The following is an 18,837-nucleotide window of genomic DNA, read 5'->3' on the forward strand; positions in this document are numbered from 1 at the left end:
TGTAATATCCGAACCTTGTATTATCCTTTTTTTTTTAATCTAATTTTATTCCTCCATTTATCTAAATATATATAAATATAATATATATTTATACAACATAGCACTACCAAAATGAGCTTGGCCCAAAGAATCGGTCCGATCCAACTCTGTAAATGGAGTGAATTGGGCTACCATATGAATAGCTCAAATAACAACCGGATCTGTTTGGCCGTCCCACATCAGCTCAAGGCTAATATGAATTGGATCGGACTAGTCCAGGTGGATCATAAAATAAAAAAAAATTAAAAAAAAATCCTATTCATTTTTTAATCTCCGATTCCTAAGTCCCACTGCCTCACATCACCGACCGCTGCTGCAGACCAGTAGGATGACCGCCTCCATCGGTTCCTATCTCTTTCACCTTCCAGCTCTATATATCTCCCTCCTCCTCATCGTCGGTGCCACCATCTCTGACCTTCGAATTCGATCACAAATTAAGATACGCCAGCCCCCTCCTCCTTCCGACGACGGATACCTTTCATCCAACCTCCAGACGATCTCCTTCTTTCTCTTCCGAGCCCTTCTTCCTTTAGGCTCTCTCGATCTCTCTCCACTCTCTAGACTTGATGTTTGAGACTCTCCTCTCTCGAGCTCTCTGTTTTTTTTTTTTACTCTTCACTCTTCAGTTATTTGAAGTTCAAATCTATGGGTTAGTCCGATCCGATCCACGGCTCTTAATGGGCTGGGTCAGCTATATTGTATCTCATTTTTTGGTTGGATCTGGCTCGATTTGGCCCATCAAATATTAGACCTTGTGGGTGGGATCGGATCAGCCGATTTTGACCGCACGATACAACATGACAACTATTGCCCTAACACCGTCCAGCATTTCCGTTCCCACGTGCTGGTCCTGCTAGTACGTCACGCGTGGACGCATCAGCTTCGGGCCGGACAACATTTGTACCCCGCGGAAAACCAAAGAGGGCATTTGAGAGTTGACGACGATAAACGCGTCGTCATCTTTATACATTTCGATTCGGACCACCCCCACTTCAGCTTCGCCGCTTCTCTTTCCTTCTCTTCTCAAACACCTCCCCACCCAAAACCTTCTACCGAAAAACTCATCGAGCTTCGCCATGGCCGCCACCCCATCCTCCCACTCCGTCGTCCTTGCATGGTACTCTCTCCCCCCTTTCTCTCCTCCCCCCGATCCCAGACTCCCATAGGAATGACCACATGGTGTGATGGTGGGGATTTTGTGTGAAGGGGCTCAGGGGAAGACGGGCAACTTGGAATGGGCGACTGGGAAGAGAAGGACTGGGTCTGCTCCGTCAAATCCCTCGAGTCCGAGAACGTAACCGCCGTCGTCGCCGGCAGCCGGAACTCCCTCGCCATCTGCGACAGCGGACATGTCTCTCTCTCTCCCCCCCCTCGATCTCTCAATCTTTGCGTATCCATTGTTTTGTTATCTTCATTTAACTGATATTGATAGCTACTCTTTTGTTGGCAAATTATTTCAATAGCTGTTTACCTGGGGATGGAACCAGAGGGGAACCCTGGGCCATGCGCCGGAAACCAAAACCGAGAGCGTTCCCAGCCTCGTTGAGTCCCTCGCCAAGGCCAATGTCAAGATCATTCAGGTAATGCTGAATAAAGAAAGAAACGATTTGAAGTCGGAACGGTTTTGATGCGTTGCGTTTGCGTTTTTGTGTCTCTGGTTATAGGCGGCTATCGGTGGGTGGCATTGCCTGGCTGTAGATGACCAGAGCCGAGCTTATGCATGGGGTATGTTATGATTGGAATTATTGCAAACACCTTGATGTCGTTCCAGTTCTGCCTCTAGTCTGCTCCACTTGATGTGTATGCTAATACGTATTATGTGGGTGGGCAGGTGGGAATGAATATGGGCAGTGCGGGGAGGAGCCGGAGAGGAAAGAAGATGGAACAAGGGCTCTGAGGAGGGACATCACGACCCCACAACGCTGTGCTCCAAAGCTTTCTGTTCGGCAGGTGATTGTGACATATTACACTCATCTATATTCCATTTTTGAGAATGTTGTGGGAATACTTTGTTTTGCTTGTTTCTAGTTTATGCTGTGTTAGCTTTATCCCATCAAGCTGTATTAGCTTTATCCCGCCAAGTTGTGTTATCTTTAATTGATTCTTCTCATGTATTTGTTCTTGTTGTCGTTGTTGTGAATGACCAAAATACATCCTTTCAATATCTTGAGCATCAGAATGCAGAAGGGAAAAAAGAGAAATACACACGTGTGGAAAGATGAGTTAGCATCCCATGTGAGAAAATATCGAGCAGGAAGACTCTCAAGAAAGAAGAGGAAGATAAAGAAGACAAAAGAAAACAAGATACAAACTGAAACTAAAGCCACTGCGCACAAAAAAATTTGATCAAGTCTATACTTGTCTGAGTTGGTAAATGATGTGTGTAGAAAACTGTCTCATCTTCCCACCGAAAAGGCATAATAGGTGTGCAAATTCATCCTCTTGGTGATTGATTTCAATCTATTAACCTCCACCCTGAAATTACATATAATCAAAACATTGTTTTCCATGTGACACACCAAAAAATTCTAAACATATTTACCTTTGGAGATCAAGCCCTACAATATGAAATAAACCTATTAAATATATAAAAAAGTTACATTATTTGACATTTACAAATAGTGGAATCATTGATAGTGTAAATGTGTCATAGAAAGGAATTTAAGTAAATGATGATTTATGAAATGCATAGAAATTGGGTTAGTAACCATGATATCTTAGCATCTTAATTTACTAGGGAGCATGTGTGACTAGGTGGAGGTATGATGTGAAATGCTTCCAATAGCATCTCAAATTTGTTCTTATGGGTGTAAAATTTCCACAACCAATTTCTTTCCCATTCAAAAGATGAGATCTCAATTGTATCTACGTATCATGGTTGCAAATTACTTAATATAAAGAAAAATAGGGAGAGGTGGTGAAGGAGGTCAATGAAAAGTGTGTGATCTTTTTTTGGAAACCTTCTCATAGTTTTAATTAACCATATGCTTCTAATTAAGCTAAGGATGGTTCACTAATGGCTTGTAGGTGCCTTTTTCTTTTGCTTAATTTGACTTTTCATTTTTCCTAAAAGATATTATTATCATTTGTTGGTAACAAAAAGAGGAAAAAATGCTAATTGAGTCTAAACCTCCTTTCATCCTTTTGGTCTTCACAAACGCTACGGACTTGTTTGATTTGCCGGAAGAATTTCGCCTGAATGTGTTTTTTGAGAAGCTAATGTTCGGGTATATTATACTTGGAAAAGTGGTTTTGACATTTGTTGACTATGGGAAAGTGGCATAGGAAGCTCACTTTCCAGAGTGACTTAATTTGGTTGAGCATCTTCTTTCCTAAAAAAGTCATGTAAAATACCTTTTATGTCCTTAATAAATTTATTACAAGGAGAGAGGATATGAGCCACTAGGATTAAGGGTTTTTTTTGCAAAAAAAGATTTTACCTAGGTTCCCAGCACATGGGGAACTGGGTTTCCCATGTCTCACATGGGTTTTTGTTTCCCACGGGAGGTGACAAACTTATTCCCATGGGAAGGCTACTTTCCCATATCTCTTATTCGAAATCTCTAACTAAACATAAGCCACTTTGTCATTTTCCCGTTGACCATACTTCCCCCCTCCTTTTCCCATCAACCAAATGAGTCCTACAAGAAATAATATCTTGGTTCAAAATAGAGATAAGCGAGCTTAACTTCTTAGTTTTCTTTGACACCCTAAAATTTTCTCTTCCAATAGTCACCACCTTAACTCTTATATCAAAGGGAATGCAATAGAACCTTGGGAAACAATGGCCAAATCCCCTTCCATTTTTAAATAGTCCGTTTATGAAGGTTTGTCTTAGAGACCAAACTCTCCTTTGCCATCTTTTCCATTTGTTCAACAATAGGGCAGTCCTATACAATATAAATTTCACTATTTGAATGAAATTTAATAAAAACTAGGTGGTCATTTCTTTTAGATTTACTAGTTTTACCCACCTAATACCTAAAATGTTGCTGATAACCTTTTTTGCCATATCTCTGCATACCTTGATGTTGTAACTTTTCCCTTTTCCTCCCAGTTCCAACATCTACCTCTGTGGGATGAAAAGTTTGTTAAGTTAGTGAACTATAAAATTGAAGACGTTGCAATTCAATCAAATCCAAAATTTATTTGAAAAATAACATTTGGAGTAACGAAACGAATACGAACACCAGTCTTATTATTTATTGTTTTGAATTTTCAGACAGAAGAACATTTCTTCAAATAAATAATCATGATACAGAGGTAATTAGACAAAAGATAATTTAAAAACCTAATGTACAATAATACTCCCAATTCATATCACTTCTTAAAAATATTTCGATATTGTTATTGTTGGCTATTTCTTCAAGAATACTAATTAATCAAGGTTTGTGATAGAAAAAGTATGGCTCATTTGCAACGATAGTATTATGAATCTAATTTATTGTGGAGGAATCAATCATAAGTGAAGACACATAATTTGAAGATTGAAATGTATCTTATGCCTCTTCTTGAAAGTTTTAACTTAACAAAAGAGTATTAGGTTCTTTCTTCAAAATAGAGAATGAGGTTGGAGCCTTAAAATGACATTCATTGGAATAAGCAAGGGTTACATAAAAAGTTTACTTGTAAGAAGTAACATATATCATATACTGTAGCTAGAATCATAAGCATCCAAGCTTAACTAAGGATGTCAATGTGAGAATCCGTGGGCCTCCTTGTGTCTCGTTTTGGGCTATGGCCACTTGGTCAAGCCTATTCTGAATTTTGCATATGGTGTGCCTAGATGGGGTCCATTGACATCTTTAGCCTTGCCTCAACTATTTGGGATCAACTTTATGAAAATTCATTTGCCAAGCATTCCTATGTGGGACTTTCTTGATGTTATATATGTTACCATATCCTTCATCACAACTTTCAACAATATTTTCTTAGGTCATTTCCATTCTTCTTTCGTCCTTTAGAAAAGATTGAACTATTCCTCCTTACTCGAGCCCTTAAATCTTTGTGATCCATGTCCATACCTTCTCAATTGATTCTCTATCACTTTATCTTTAATTGGAGCGACTCTTATATCTCTCTATATATTCATTTCTCAAATCTTCTTATTTTATACCACATCCATCAAAATATTCTTATTTCTGTTACATTCACATTTTTATTACTTAACACTTTGAGTTTGAGAACATTTCATGCCTTATTGTCCCCTATAAATTTTTTACTTTGAGTCACCAAAGTATGCATCAATCAGGTGTTACTTGGAAGCACCCCCCAGCTTGTCCAACCAGCCTAATTCTATTATATATCTTTATCCATGTTCTGTTCTTTTGCAAATAGACTTTAAGATAGGGTAACTATCACTATTTGGTGATCTTGTCTATCCATCTTGATTGGAGCCTTACTTTTTTCCCCCCTCCATTTTTCAGTTCAATAAAATCGCAATCCATATATTAATGCCTTTTGTTGGCTAACTTTCGAACTCTTATCCTTGAATGGTTTCTTTACAAGAAAAGAAAATCTCTAACATTCTTTCGTAAATCAGCATTTAATCTTTCTATATCATTAATTAGCACTATATCATCTGCAAATAAAATTCACCATGGTAGATCTTCTTGAGTATCAGTACTAAGCTTATCTAAAATTATAGTAGAAGGATATAGGCTTGGTGCTGATAGTTGGTGTCAGCTCATTGTGATTGGAAACATTTATAGCATGCTTAATCTCGACACTTGTAATTGCTTTAAGCCTTGTGTCCACAAAAAAATTCAGTATGTCATTTATTGGCAACTTTTCTTTGTAAATGCCACTAAATAGTCTTTATTAGCATCCTATTACAAGCATTTTCTAACTCAACAAAGATCAAATCTTAGTAGTAGAATAAATTTAGTGTAGCACACCTCCCTTTGAATCTCTTTGGGAACTCATTCCGGTACTGCTTCCTAATTTGTTTTTTAAAATTTAAATTTAAATTTTTATTTAAAGATATGCTTCCAAACTACTTGCACCTGACCTGCTTCTGGTAACTAAGGACCAAATGGAGACTTTTTTTTGTTGTCTCTTTTTCTATATTGAATGTCTATTACCCTTTCCCTTAACTTTATCAAATGTCTCATCAATTTACTTCCCTAACTGAGCAATGTTATGTATCTTCTATTTTTTATTGGCAGTACCCGGTACTCTGTTTAGCATGTGGATTTTCTTGGGTTTCAAAACCTCATCAAACTAGTATTCCACATCTCCCATATCGCATGGTTTCCTCACTACAATCAGGATTTTGGCCCTATTGCCTTACTCTTTTGCATCCTTTTTGAAGCTTTCCTCATTTTAGTTTTACAAATTGTATTGCTATATATATATATATGTGTGTGTGTGTGTGTGTGTGTATGTATGTATGTATATGTATATTTCTTTGGTATAATTGTCATTCAACAACTTTAAAAGGATAACCTTCTTATCCTTCAATGTTCTCTAGCATAATTGTCATTCAACAACTTCTAGAAAGATAACCTTCTTATCCTTCAATTTTCACACCTTTTCTCAACATCCTATTATCCTGACTCTTCATGGATTTAACTTAATGAATATCTCAATTTCCTTTCCCTTTGCTTAACTATTTTATAATATCCATTTTGACCTTCTGTTGAACCTAATCTATCATATAAATTGTCATATGTGGTAGCAGACTAACAGTACATAATTAGCCTTCACTTATTGGCCATTTTGCTTCTTTTTTTGGCCTTCTTATATCTTTCAAAATACTTGACTTTATTTGTTCTTCGCCAACTATTTGCAACAAATCTCTTTACTTTAATGATGTCATTTGCGTTACAGTGCACTACCATGTTTTTTTTATATCTTTCCTTTGAACTTCAACACTCCCTCCCTCAAATTTTTTCAGCTACTATTTAATACAATCAACCATCTGGTCTGCAATTAAGAGTCCAATTTCCTTTCTTATATAATTTATTTGTAAAATCCCACTACTAAGTTTTTTGTCTTTCTTTTTTAACCTTTGACACCCCTCCCCTGAATTTCTTCGGCTACTCTTTTAATACAATTAACCATCTAATTTGCAATTTTACATTCCAATTTCCTTTCTTATATAATTTATTTGTAAAATATTTGGCAATTTCTTTTAAAATTCCATCACCTAATCATTCAGCATTTTTTAGTTACATTTCTTTTCTTCTCACACTTGTGCTATGTTTGGCTCCAAGAAAGTGCAAGGAAATAAAGACAAATCAGTACGAGAAAACAAAAGAAAAAAAAGAAGAAAATCAACTATTTTTTCATGTTTGGTTAAGCTAAAAAATTGCAAGAGTTATTGAGAAAATGGACTGACAGAACACCACCATCATAATCAAGAGAATCATCTTCTTATTCTTGTTACCTTGTCTTGCTTAGCCACCCTCTCCTCCAATGCTGCTGGGCAACATCCTCATTTTGTGTAATACTCCCTTTTTTTTTTTTGAGGCCAGTGAAAGTTGCTAGTCTCTAACTTGGCCCTAAATACAAGTCCACACCCTTGTCCACCAATATCTTTAATGGCCATGTTTGGATATTTTTTTCAGTTCTTGATTGAATCTCTGAGTGATTTCATTCATATGTAAGGTCTAGGTCCAATAATTTCTTCTTCATCTATCATTTTATTTTGAATTGCTTAACTCTAGATATTCGGTGGTGATAGATCAACCGCAACAATTTCATTGAGCTAAATTTATCTTTCAGTTTTATGGATCTAAGTAAATAAGCAAAACTATGCTTAACATGTTCCCAGTTTTTGCGGTTAAATTCCTTATTGAAAATGTACTTAAAATTTTCCATTTAAATCTAGTTTCAGATATCAAATGGCTTTTAGTTGCTTTGTCTTCATATATTTTGTTGTCTTCCTTCTTGAAAATATTAAATCATTCTTGTTTTCCATTGGCTGAGTCCTATTTTATAAAAATGAAATCTGTTGAATTTTATAGAGAAGAGAAAGTATGTACGTAAGATATTTTTATGTTCCTTGCTAAAAATTACTTAAAATTTTCTATTTTAAATCTAGTTTCAGACATTGAAATTATGGTTTCTAGATGCTGTCTCTAAATATTTTATTGCTTGGGTTCGTTATTCAAATTCAGACTTATACTTGCTTTCTGTTGGCTTAACCTTATGCCATGAAAATCTATGTCAAAGCCTAAAAGCTCTTTTCATTGTCACTTCAAATCTAGTTATGTTGCCAGTGCTTTTGGCCTAACTCTGATTGATTGCTTTTGGTGTTGTTCATGACTATTTGTTTCTGGAGCCTATATTTTGGAACAAATGCATCCTCGATGGTCTCAGGCTCTCAGTAGTTCACATATCAAATCACTCACTTTTGTATGACGAACATGTCACTCAGTGTAGAACTTCTTTAAGTTATGTACACCGGGATGATAATTATACATCTTCTGGATACCAATTTTGCTAGGCATTTTCTCTTATATTTCAGGTAGCTGCTGGAGGGACACATTCTGTGGTGCTGACACAAGACGGTCATGTGTGGACTTGGGGCCAACCATGGCCTCCTGGAGATATGTATATTTTCTTTTCTTTTGGAAAGTTTATCACAGCTGATATTTTATTTTGTTGCCTTCTTGTCCTTTGATTATCAGTGACATTGCCTTTTCCAGTAAACAAATATGGACTCCTGTACGAGTACAAGGCCTGGAAAGGGTGCGGCTGATTGCTGTTGGTGCATTTCATAACTTGGCACTTCTAGACGATGGAATGTTATGGGCATGGGGTAATAATGAATATGGCCAGCTAGGAACTGGGGATACACAACCAAGATCACAACCTATTCCTGTTCAAGGACTATCTGGTCTCACTCTGGTGTGTGCTTCAAACAGTCTATTACTCCTATATTGTTTATGATAATGCAAAGGCTACTATTTTGCAGCTTTTTCAGAAAACTTGCAAGATTATATTTAGAATAGACTTCCATGATTTTTTGCAAGCATCATTTGTTTATACATCTATTCCAATTTGGAAGAAATTTGTAACCAGAGCTACTTATCATAGGATGATAGCTAATAAGTGGATAATTCTATGGTGGTTTTATTGCAACAGGATTTTTGAATTTTACACTGCCCAGTTTATTCCAACTTCTTCTACTCTTTCTTGTGAATTCAACATTGTGGATACTGCTACCATCCCACCTGTCAGCCAGCTAAAATCTTGTGTTTATGGTGCCACGACTACATTCCTGAAAATTGACTAACCGGTTGGAAGCTACGTAAAGTACAAGAAAAAGGGTGCTTAGTAAAAGGACAATGACAGTAAATGTGGTTGGATAAAGCAGTCAGTCATATTCTCATCATAATTTTAAATACTAATCACAATGAGCCGTACTCAAGTTTGTTATTTTTATAATTACTTTTGTTTATTTTGTGAAGAGAAAGTGAAATGTGATTGCCTGCAAAAACCCATCTTGTTTTCTCCTTTTTAATAAACTTTTTGCTTCTTAAAATAATATAGATTGATAAAATACAATAAACACTAGTATAAAAAACACTTGTGAGTTGTGAACATGTTATATAGATATGTTCAGAAATGGTTTTACTATCAAAATTGCCCCATATATTTGTGTCTTTTATTAAATTTTTATAGAAAATAAATTTTAGGGAGGAAATAAATGTCGTTTGAAACTTGTTGTTTGGCTCCTAACTTATCCAGAGATCAAATCGAACACATCTGTTTTGATTGGCTTAATAATATCAAATTGGCAGCCATTTTGGGAGAAGATACTGGGTTAAACCCATTCTACATATAAAAAGAAAGCTTAACAGTGCCCAATATCTAATACTTCTCATATTGTTTTGACGATTTCAATTTTAAGATTTTGCTAATTTGCTACACACTGACTAAAAGATAATTTTCGCTGAAATTTAGAACTCGTGGTAGGATTGTAGATTGGCCCCTAATTGATTACATAGCCATTGATTTTTAGTCAAATGGATAAATATTGATGGATTTTTTTAAGATTTATTGTGTTTTGAGGGATTTTAGGTCAAACTCATATTCTTGTCTGTATTACTAAATTTTTTAAAAGTTCTATATTATCTACTTAATGAACTAATCTAAGGTTAGAAAAAATCATCTATTTTGTCAATTCTTTGCTTCATTATGTCACTTTGTAAAGCTATCCTCTTGCAATTCACCATATCTAAATTCTCCTTTTTGACAAGGCCTTGTCATGCATTGGTGATTTCATAGGTAACTTTCATTTTAAGGCTTTAATATTTTTCCTTTCTATCTTTCCCAGGTCGATATTGCTGCAGGAGGTTGGCATTCAACTGCATTGACAGATAATGGAGAGGTATGTCAACATTTTCCATATGATTTTATAGTGAAGTCAAAAGTTGCGGATATTAACCTGCTATTATAGTGTTTTAGGCATATTATCATTGGCATGACCAGTGTTGGAAATGTTATCTAGCAATCTGGAAATTAAATGATATGTACCGTGTTTTATCTAGGGGTGGCAATTGATTGGATCGGGTTGGTTTTAGGTTGGGTTGGGTCAGGTTTGCATCAAAAACTCCTCAGTGGCCCTACCTATACCCAAAGTCATTTATAATTGGGTGGACAGTAATAAGTCCATAGTCCATACCCAACCCATTTTGTAAGTGAAAATAAAACAAGGTCAAAAACAAATGATCTACGGTTCCACATTCAAAAAAGTGAAAAAGGAGAGTAAATTTAGATGGAGAGCGAAATCTGATAAATCCTATTTAATTCATTATTTTAACCAGTGCTTGCATAGTCTTTCTAAACAACTAACTCAATCATAGATTTAGCCATGTCTATTGCACAATTACATCTATCCTAAAGGTGTAGGGATGGATTTTTATGGATTTAATCAACCCATGGTGACCCTTTGGGATAGAGGCCCCAACCCATACCTGACCCATTTATAGTCGGATTGGCTTCCCCAAACCCAGTCCAATTTTGTAAAACCCTCACATGAATTTGTTTCTTTGTGTGGGTTCGGTCAGGTTGGTAGATCCAGGTCAGAAATTGCCTCCCTAGTTTGATCTTCTTTATGGAACCCATGTGAAAATACAATTACATAAATGCAATCCATTAACTTGGTAACACTTAATTGTTTTTTAACAAACAATTGCAAATTTTCGAGAAGAAAGGAGATGGATCTACAATTATACTTTATTATTTTAGTACCAAGAGGCTAGCTCTAAAATCCATGTGGAATCTTTAAGAAATAAACAAAAATGATATTTAAAGAGAAACGAGTAACTTGTATTCGTCATAAAACTTTCATCGGTAATGGAGGTCACCAGAACTAAAGTTTAAAAGTTCAGTTCAGGTATTAGTTTCAATAGGTGATTGGAGCTGATCTTTTTTTTTCCCTCTCTTTTTTGGTAGTTTTGAATTTTGATTGATTGCATTGGGCTCTAATTTTATCCTAAAATTAATGCTCAAATGAAGCAGATAAAACCTTGTTGTAGAATATTTTTACTGTTTAAGAACCTGAGTTTATTTTGAAACATGTTATCATTACTGTTTTTAACATTCTAAGGCATAACAATCCAAATGTTTAATGAGATTTGATATCAAATCTTGCAAATCCAGCTCAAACTTGCAAATTTGCTGTCAGCAGTTTGATTACTCTACAGGCCCCTTTCACAATATCCCAAGAATCTTTCAAAACCACTAAAATCCTGTCTTTCACAAAAAAGTTACCTTTTCAGTCTCTTAGAACTGAACGTCCAAAGCTTCTAATTTTGTTGACATTAAAAAAATGAGCTTACTCATAAGAAGATACTTCTTGGAGGCTGGATTAATCACCCATGAGTAAACTCTACTTTTGTAATACAAAAAAAATTAATAAATAACTTAAAAAATGACTTTAATTGCCAAAAACGCTAAAAGTAGAACCTCGCCTCTCATTCTTTCACTTGGTATTAATAGTTTCTGCCTAAGCAACTTGAATTGGTAATTTTTACTTGAACTACCAAAATTGTGGCAAGGAAGCAGAACAAGGGATGAAGGGTGTTTCACATTCATAACCTTTGTCAGAGATGAGATGGACATGTTTGAGGATCATTGTATACCATGCTTGCAACTTGATAAATATTTTTCCTGTGAGTTCATAGAATTCAACAAGATAGACCACTATCCACATGCACTTTTATCTATCAATGCCATCTCTTACATAGATTGGTAGAATATTTTGGTAAGATGCACCATGGCCAAATAAGCCCTTTTAAAATGAAATAAGAAAGAAAATTGTAGTGAGAACAAAAAGGTTTCAGGTTTCAATAATATTCTTTCGGTGTCTGTAGGAATTTGATATTTGGAGGATGTGTCATATAAAAGAGGAGGTGACGTCATAAGTTGAGTAGACATCAACAATATCTGCATTCTGTGGTTAACTTGTTATGAGTATGCATGATCTAAGGAAACATAAACTAAGGTTTTAAATTCCGTGGGATGGGCTGTCCCGTTTTCTATGGAACAGGATGTGCGCCTTCTTGCCCGTCCCGACACTTGGGACAGAAGAGACATTGGGATGCTTGTGGGATAGTCCTATCCCAACACATGGGATAGTACTCCATCTTGGTTTCCCGCAGGACGTCCTGTTGGAACAGAATCCTTGACATAAACTTCATTGCATATATGATAATAGTAATTTCTGCCTTTATGAGAAATTAGAGAGGTTCATACAAAATGAAGCACCCCAATAGGTGCATTAGAGATGTTGCAACAGAGAATATGTATGGATAGATTTAGCTGGTTTGGGGTACGAGGCACTCAATTGGTTAGGGCTGGGACCCAGTCCAGCATGACCCAATCAGGCTTTGGGTCAATTATTTAAACCTAAATGTGATCCAATCACTTGATGTATTAAGTTTCTTTTATCTTGGATTTGGATCTAGTCTAAGTGTTAGACAAGGACTTTGTACACTAAAGATTATCATGTATTGACACTTTTAATCAGGTCTGTTAGATTTCTTTTGGGTTTAGTTAAGCATTTTTTTACCTCTTTCCCAACCTTAAACTAAAATTAAACCATATAAAAAAAATGACATCTATTTGTACATTTGATATGGAATTAACAAGCCTCTAAGCATTCTTTTTAATTCTTAAGCATTTTATGCATTGTAGATCCAAATTGACCAGGGATTATTAATTTAAATGGGTTACTTATATGCTGCATCACTAGGATAAAAAACCAAAACGAAATTTCAAGGTTTTTTATCAATAATTTAAATGGTTTTAAGATGAGCAGTTTTTGTAACATAACATGTGATGCATGACAGAAACTGCACTATTGATCATGATCTACACAAAACCTGTAAGGACGATAAGTCAACAAAATCGGGTACTTCCAAATTCTAAATTTAGTAGAAACATGTATTATTTTACCAAAAGCTGTCCATACATGACTACTCAAGACATAGACCAGAAATCTCGAAATTTTTTTTATTTTTTAAGGCGATTTTAGCTAGTTGAGACCATGATTAATTGTGTGGATTGTATGTTCCATTTAACTGGCAGAAAGTACAGCCCTAAATTGAGCTGAATGAGGAAAAATGATTTATGTAGCCGACCCCAACTTCTTTGGGATTAAGGCCTAGTTGAGTTGAGCATTCTTACTTTCCATTTCCTTGATAGAAGTGAAGATTTCTTTTAGGTATTGCAAATGAAGACTTTTGTTTCAAACTGCTGCTCCCTGTTCCCATAACCGATACATTTTTTGTTAATTTCTATTCCAGTTCATGCAATAAGTTAGTGGACTTTAGCATAAGAAGGTCACATTTTAGTTAAGAAGTTTTACCCATTTTGTCTAATATATAAACACACCCCTTCAAGCAAGCACACATGTGCCACACACCACATACCACACACCCATGCCCATGCCCATGCTTGTGCATGCTTCTATGCCCAGACTTGCCCACAAGCATTATCAAATACTTATATAATTACACAGATTAGTTTGCAAAGGGAGAGAATTAAAGGACAGTGAGATGAGTATTTGAAGTTGTGGTAGATATGCATTGTAAGGACAGAAATAACACATGGTATTTATATTGGATATTCACATTTTAGCTTCAAGGGGTTTTGCATATAAATTGAACTTTTTTTTTTTTTTGGGTGAGGGGGCAATGAGTTGACTGGTGAGATATGGCATGAGAATTAACCCTAACTTTCATAGACAACTGCTTATATGGCATCTGACTCTGCCAAAGGACTACTACAAGTAACAATAACAAAATAACATTTCAAGAGTTACTGTTCCAACGTTTGCTTTTGAATCAACATTATTAGTTATGCCTTTTTGTGCCCATGCAGGTATATGCTTGGGGAAGAGGGGAGCATGGGAGGCTCGGATTTGGAGATGACAAAAGCAGCAAAATGGTGCCCCAGAAGGTTCAGCTCCTAGTTGGGGAAGATATTGTTCAGGTAAACTAGTAAATAATACAGTTGCATCTTTACAAGTCAGATTTGCTATTTACCCTGTCTAAGCTTGGCTAATCTTGGTTTGCCATGCTTAAACTTTTGTTTGTCTCAAGACTATAAGAATTAATTTTGATGTTTCCAATCTGAAGCCATCTCTGACGGCTTGATTTCTTCTTATAATATTCAGGTATCCTGTGGAGGCACTCATTCAGTCGCATGCACTCGTGATGGACGAATGTTTTCGGTAAGCAATTCTGTGTTCTAATTGTATTTTTTTGAATTAATTTCTCTTAAAAGCAATATGAGTTCACATAGATTTCATAAAACTAAGGGTTTTTTGGCAGAAATAATCTACTCAACTATTAGATTTGCAGAAAAGGGCCATATTCCTTTTTTCAGAAACAGTCTGTTTTGAATTTTTGAGCACCATCAGACATTTAGACCCTTTGCATTTTAACTGCTTATGAAGACATTTTGAGTGTACATGACTTGTATTGCATTTGCGTCCATTATCAATTTGTGTGCATTGACAAAGATAGCATGCATTCATCTGATGGTAGGGGACAGAATGGCGAGTAAAACACAAAGTGGACCATTTCTACAAAAGAAAAAACAGTGTGGCCCCTTTTTCAAATATGTAAATGAATGGGATTTTTTTTTCCGCAAAATCCCCTAGAAATAAATGGTAAACTTGGATATTACCTTCATCCAAATTAGATCAATTAGTGCAATTGGTTCCTGGTGCTTGATTGAATAGCTGAAATGTGACTATCCTATAAGATGTCGGAGAAAGTTCATCTGCCAATTGGCCATTGTCACAGATCTCAATTTTTTCCATTATTAATTGAGAAAGTATATAACTAAACTTGATGATTTAATTTTGAAGTGGAAGTTGATGACTTTTATATACTGCTGACTAGGATGGTGATTTGTCAGTATAATGTGCTGATTATAAGCTGAGTCAAAATGCAGCAGTAGTAACGATATTAAGATATCATTATCTACAACTTAGACTAACAAGCTGAAGCAGTTCTCAGGTTTTTCTTTCACGTGTTTCAGAAGAAAGGGGAGCTTTACATTTACGTGAACAAGTCAAGCTCGATCTAATGTTTCGTCTAGTTTCCTTCTTCATTATTATAGCTTATACTCAAACTGCTTCACTTCCTGTCCCTAAAATCTCTTAATGACCCGCCTCAGTTGTGTTAGTCAATGAGATCCAACATGATATTAAGACTTTTTCACTTTCCATAAGACGAAAACAGTTATAATATTAACAATAAAGGCAAAAAAAACATTCATTAGACATGTCCTGATCTCATTGATTGATTGCAGCTGCCCATCTCAGCAAAGTGATTTACAGGAGGGTCAATGGTCATGTCAAATACTACTCTTAGCTATCGGCCTATTGTTTATATCCTTAATCAATTGGTGACTCACAAGGTACAACTTGCCCATTTTGTTTTACAAAGCTTTGACTAGCGCTGTGAGTTGAAACCAAGTTCTTCGTCCGTTGGCCACAAATAATGAAAAAATTAGTTTGCTTTAATCAATCTAAGTGGTTCGGGGTTGCAACGGATTTTGCGTCCTACAAGGCGAGCAAAGGATTGACTTGGGCAATGTGGTTCCACTAATTAGCAGCTCTAGAAATATCTAGTAGAAGGACACACGCTCATGGGAGGCTGAAGAGTTTGCAATGCGTCCCTTTTATCCCTTTTGATTGGACGCCTATGATTCCTTGCATCCCAGACAATAATATAAGACTAGCTGCTTTTGTTGAGTCTCAAAACATATAGCTGCAGGCATTTTTGGATGATACTTGGGTGACAAAATCAAATCTTTCTGTCAAGTACCATTCACATAATTCTTGTCAATGACTCGAATGGACTAGCTTTATTGTCCTTGGTAGAATTAGGTGACTCAAACTTTCCTCTCCTGCTTGATGGTGCAAGTTATGTGCATCCGTATGCATCTGAAAGATGAGGACTCCATTGCATGATTGCTTTTACTTGACTAAGCTTAGATTAATTAGTGGACATCATTTATCAACTTATTCATTCATTTGTTTATGGTTAAATAATTTATTTTATTAGATGGAGCTTAGTATTTGGTTCCTAATCATATGTTGACAGTATGGAAGAGGAGACCATGGGCGTCTTGGCTATGGAAGGAAAGTGACAACTGGTCACCCAATGGAAGTGCCTATAGACTTGCCACCACCAAAGAATTGTCTCAGCACTAGTGGGCGATGGTGTGCTAAGTATGTTGCCTGTGGCGGACGTCATACTTTAGCAATTGCTACATGGATTGATGAGCCTGAACAGTCACTATCGAGCTAAAGACTACTGGTTAACTGATGTTCGGTCCACGCCCTGAAATATTCTGTATCAGAATACTCGTAATTTGAGAACCTAAATTGTTAGTTCTCTTATGGAGAAAAATAAGTGTTTTATATAAATGAGTAAGGATGAGAGTTATCTGTTTCAATACCACATTTTACTTCGGAGAGGGGTGTGTGTCAGGTAACGGATCAAGCCTGTTGTTTATAACTTCTGTGGCTCATGTGTGGTGCTTCTGACATTTGGTGGAAGAATTCAGGATATCTCTGCGCATGTGTTGATGTGTGCCCTTTCAATGACTACCCCAGCTAGCCCCACCTGAAAAGCAGAAAACTATTACATATTTTACCTCAACATAGAACAGAGGTCTAGCATAAAAACCTGACTTTGCTTAAATTCTATGAAAAGTGGACTTGTTTGCTCTCTCTCTCTCTCTCTCTCTATGTATGTATGTATGTGTGTATGTGTGAAATGTTGTTGCATGGAATGAACGAATGAATTGTTGCATGGATCTGAAAACTCATCTCTCTGCTAATAAATGGCTGATTTGAAAACTCATCTTGCTGCTAATAAATGGCTCCCAATGTGATCCAAATATGTACGTATTTTTGTATTTGTGATATGACAAACGGACTTAATTTTTATGTGGGGAAATGTGCATGGATTTGAAAACTCATCTCTCTGCTAATAAATGGCTTTTATTGTGATCTAAAGATACCTTTCTTCATTCCTAATTTGGAGCCAGAGCTTTGGACAGGGCACAAGAAACTGGCAAAAGTGAATCTTCTCTCGAGGGAAAGGCAGAAGGATTAAATTTGGAGAAGAATCTAGCACCACTTTACCCGTGTGGATTTTAGCTTGCGGCACATCACGCAACCTACTGCTTAGCTCTAGTGATAAGAGACGGTATCCGTATCTTGTAATAAGGGCTCTGCTTGCTTAGAACTAAAAGCATTGCTTGAGTTGATGGCACCATTGCAAATGACAGCATGATGGCTGCTAGAAATGATGGGGAAATGAAGCAGCAGTCACCTTTTGTCCTAACACTCCATGCATCTTTGTCTCCAAAAAAAAAAAAAAAAAAAAATCCATGCTCCAATGGCCATGTGTCATCAACCTAAGTTTCAAGAAATATTTCACATTTCATTTACCAAAAAAAAAAAAAAAAGAAATATTTCACATTTCAATGGGCTCAGCAATGTGATACGGCATGGAGTCGGTAGCGTTTGAGAAAGCAAAGGTGCAAAGGATTTAGACTTCCAATAAATCAAGGCATGCACCTGCCAATGTTCCTAGAAAATATAGAAATGCCAAAATAAAAAAATAGTGAAAATATAAGAAGGCAAGGGCTGTGGAAAGTAGAAACATGCTTGGATGTAACTGCAACTTGGTTAAATTCAGCTACTCCATTCAGTGAAGGTGCACAAACTTAGGGTAAGTATACAATAACATTATCATACCTAGGGTTGAAATTGATTCCAAGTCGAATCACATGCAAAGTTATAACAAGTTGCATTTCTTCCTAGCTGGCTGTCAAGATGATAAATGCCTAAACTAGATGCCTCCTATACAAAGAGTAATTTGAAAAACATAAGGTGTGTAACTCCTATGCACCTTGTATTTTCACATCAGCCTCACCAATGAGCTTCAAATCATACTTAAAACGGTTAACCTCACCTCAAACATGACTTGTTTAACTATGATCAACTTTTTATAAGTAAATGAAGTTCATTCGAGCTCTCGAGCTTACATGTAGGGAAAGCACTAGGCATTATATATTTTTGGCAGAAAAAATTGATGATTCCGAGCATAAACGAGATAAGTTACTTTGTTCTGCAACACATGGAAAAAAGTCAGATGATTATGGATTTGTTACATGTGTTCTTATATCAAAGTCTTTGTTTCTAAAAACCAAATAAGAAAATTCAACAATAGGAGAACAATTGAAAATATGTCTGGTCATGCCCTTTTCTTGATTATTGTTCATAAGTTTTTTAGAATTTTTGGAAGTACA

General features: G+C 36.1%; 1 protein-coding gene across 1 annotated transcript; it reads left to right on the top strand.

Annotated features, from left to right (window-relative positions):
* The first annotated feature begins 984 nt into the window (after positions 1-984).
* LOC105053215 (ultraviolet-B receptor UVR8) lies at positions 985-17,096 on the top strand. The gene is made up of 11 exons (XM_010934305.3): positions 985-1,156; positions 1,246-1,390; positions 1,503-1,619; positions 1,704-1,764; positions 1,871-1,989; positions 8,513-8,598; positions 8,694-8,895; positions 10,328-10,381; positions 14,380-14,490; positions 14,675-14,731; positions 16,617-17,096. The coding sequence occupies exons 1-11, from the start codon at positions 1,116-1,118 to the stop codon at positions 16,821-16,823; spliced, it is 1,200 nt and encodes a 399-aa protein (XP_010932607.1). The 5' UTR covers positions 985-1,115; the 3' UTR covers positions 16,824-17,096.
* Positions 17,097-18,837: the final 1,741 nt, after the last annotated feature.

This window comes from Elaeis guineensis, chromosome 10 (genome assembly GCF_000442705.2).
Source record: "Elaeis guineensis isolate ETL-2024a chromosome 10, EG11, whole genome shotgun sequence".
NCBI classification, from domain to species: Eukaryota; Viridiplantae; Streptophyta; class Magnoliopsida; order Arecales; family Arecaceae; genus Elaeis; species Elaeis guineensis.

Coding starts and splice junctions, on each gene's coding strand:
- LOC105053215 (XM_010934305.3), top strand. CDS start 1,116: ATGGCCGCCACCCCATCCTCCCACTCCGTCGTCCTTGCATG. Junction 8,599..8,693: donor CCATGGCCTCCTGGAGATAT/GTATATTTTCTT, acceptor TGCCTTTTCCAG/TAAACAAATATGGACTCCTG. Junction 8,896..10,327: donor GACTATCTGGTCTCACTCTG/GTGTGTGCTTCA, acceptor TATCTTTCCCAG/GTCGATATTGCTGCAGGAGG.